General features: G+C 51.3%; 1 gene segment (V, D, J or C); it reads left to right on the forward strand.

Annotated features, from left to right (window-relative positions):
- Window positions 1–1,093: 1,093 nt before the first annotated feature.
- On the forward strand, window positions 1,094–2,016 carry LOC118501565. The segment is given in 2 exon segments: window positions 1,094–1,330; window positions 1,563–2,016. Coding segments are annotated over 2 exon segments (381 nt in total).
- Window positions 2,017–2,381: the final 365 nt, after the last annotated feature.

Genomic DNA, 2,381 nt, shown 5'->3' on the forward strand with positions numbered 1-2,381 from the left:
AGAAAAGTGAGGCAGATAGAGGACCAGCAAGAAGACCACAGCAGCTGAGGGGATTAAGAGAGGGAGGAGAGGATGTGCGAGGAGGCTGGATAGGAGGCAGGGATCAGACCATCTGCAGGGTGTTACGGGCCCAGGAAAGGAGGCCCAGCTGGCGCCATCTCATTTACCCTTCATAAAGACCCAGCAAAGAGATTGTCTGGAGACAGAAGCAGAAGCAGGGGGACCAGCCAGTGGTCTCGAGGGATGACAGTGTTTGGGGGATGAGGGAGGTGGATGGACTGGAGATATATTCATGGTGGAACTGACAGGGCTTACGGATGAGTTGGGGGAAAGAGAGTCAAAGGAACTGCTACAAGGACTCCTAGAAGCAGTCCTAGGTTTGGAGCAATGGATTAGTCAGTCTTCTATTTTTCAGGGTTGTGCCTCGCAACTGTGGTCTTGTCCTGGTTTATGCAGAAAACGGCATTTGTGTGGCACGTGGGTGGGGAGCTGGCTGCAGGGACTCCAGCCCCCCAGGCCAGCCCCATTGGCGCCACAGAGCTCTGTCTCAGCAAGTTTGTATCCCACCTGCTCACTGCAGTTTACCCATCAGGGAGCTCTGCTGTAGGGGGATTTTTCAGCTGGAGCCAATGCAGGGGTGCCCCAAGGGGCCCAACAAGAGAAGTGCAGGGAGCCCTCTCAGGGCCAGGGCACTCCTCAAGAATCGGAAAGAAAAGATTTCTAGAATTCGTGGAGGGAACCGATTTTAGAGTCCCTGCTGTCCGACCCTCTTAGCGCTGTCTTTATACAGGGGAGTAAGGGGCTTGTCTAAGGAGCTCCTTCGTTTGTTCCGCTTATCGAGTACAGTGTGCGCAGCTGTGCTGGGTGCTGGGTGCCGTGTGACTGTGCTGCCACGTCGGAGTGCGACCAAGGACCGGAGCCCCAGCCCGGGACCCCAGGGTACCGAAATGGAAGGAAGGCCGCTTTTAGAGCAGTCTGATATCTAAGCATGTGCTTGTTCAGTTTGGAGTTTCTACAGTTTTTATTCCTTTTTTTTTTTTTGACAAGTAATTCATTCTCATTGTGTTTTTACCAAAGTACTAGTTTCAGGTGGATTGAGGACTGAAATAACAATAACAACGTTTCCTTGGCGGGAACCTTTTGCTGCGGAGTAATTCAGTCACGTGACTGTGGGGGCTGCCTGACTTCTCTTATTTCCCTGCCGCCTCCCTCCCGTCAGAGGCCTTAAGGTGGTCTCTGGGGTTTCAGGACCCCAGTTTTACTCTATATCCTCTGCTCTGATATGAAGAGAAGATGATCTGTATTGTGGGCTTCAACCTTTTGCTTCTCTGTAAGTACATCCATCTGTGGATGTTCCTCTCACTCTGCCTTTCGCTTTCTTTGACTTTTAAAGGCTTGGAGCCTTTCTCTCTCACGTGGGTTTTCTGGTTATTCTCTGCCTTTGACCTTTATCTCTGTGTCCTTCCCCTGCCGTTGCCCATTGAGTTTCCTCTGGGTGGGCTTGTGCTGGACCCAGGGGCTGGGGGCGCAGGACCTGACTATTTTCTCATTTCTCTTCACAGACAAGGGCATGCTGTGTGAAAAAGTGACCCAGAGTTCCCCAGACAAGATCGTAGAAAGTGGCAGTGAGGTGACACTGCCCTGTACTTATGACTCCGAATACATAGATCCAGATTTATACTGGTACCGCATAAGGCCAGATCGTTCCTTTCAGTTTGTCCTTTACAGGGATAACATTAGGGTCCTTGATGCGGATTTTACTCAGGGTCGCTTTTCTGTGCAGCGCAGTCATACCCACCAAACCTTCAACTTGGTGATCTCCTCAGTGAGGACTGAAGACAGAGCCACTTACTACTGTGCCATAAATCCCCACGGTGATGCAGGTGCCCAGGAAGTCTGCACATAAACCCCTGGGCGTGGCCTGGCAGAGCCGCCTATCAGAGCAGCTCTTGTCCCTGGGCATGGCAGCCTTCTTCCTGGCGAGGCTGTGTTCCACCTGGCCTTCAGAGGTGCTCTAACATGTCTCCTCAGTAATAAAATGCCCATCCTGTCCAGGGGAGCACCCTGGTTTCAATGGAGCAGAGCATCTCCGCCTTCCTGACGCAGTGTCCCCTTGCTGCCCCGGGCCTGCGGTAGGGAAGGAGAGCTGTGCGACTGAGGGAAGCGTGGGCTCGACAAGTCTGTGCTGTGTGTGCTGTGAGGGCATCAGAATGCTGCAGCTGAAGGGCCAGTCTGGGGAAATCCATCAGAAGTGTCTTTATTTTAGTCTCCATTATTTATCCATTATTGTGAATTGTGATTCTTTTTAAGAATCAAGTTGGACACAAAGTTATCTATTTAAACACATTTCCCGCAATTTACCTTTTTTTCTGTGTCTTCTT

Source organism: Phyllostomus discolor, chromosome 1 (assembly GCF_004126475.2).
Source record: "Phyllostomus discolor isolate MPI-MPIP mPhyDis1 chromosome 1, mPhyDis1.pri.v3, whole genome shotgun sequence".
In the NCBI taxonomy this organism is placed as follows: Eukaryota; Metazoa; Chordata; class Mammalia; order Chiroptera; family Phyllostomidae; genus Phyllostomus; species Phyllostomus discolor.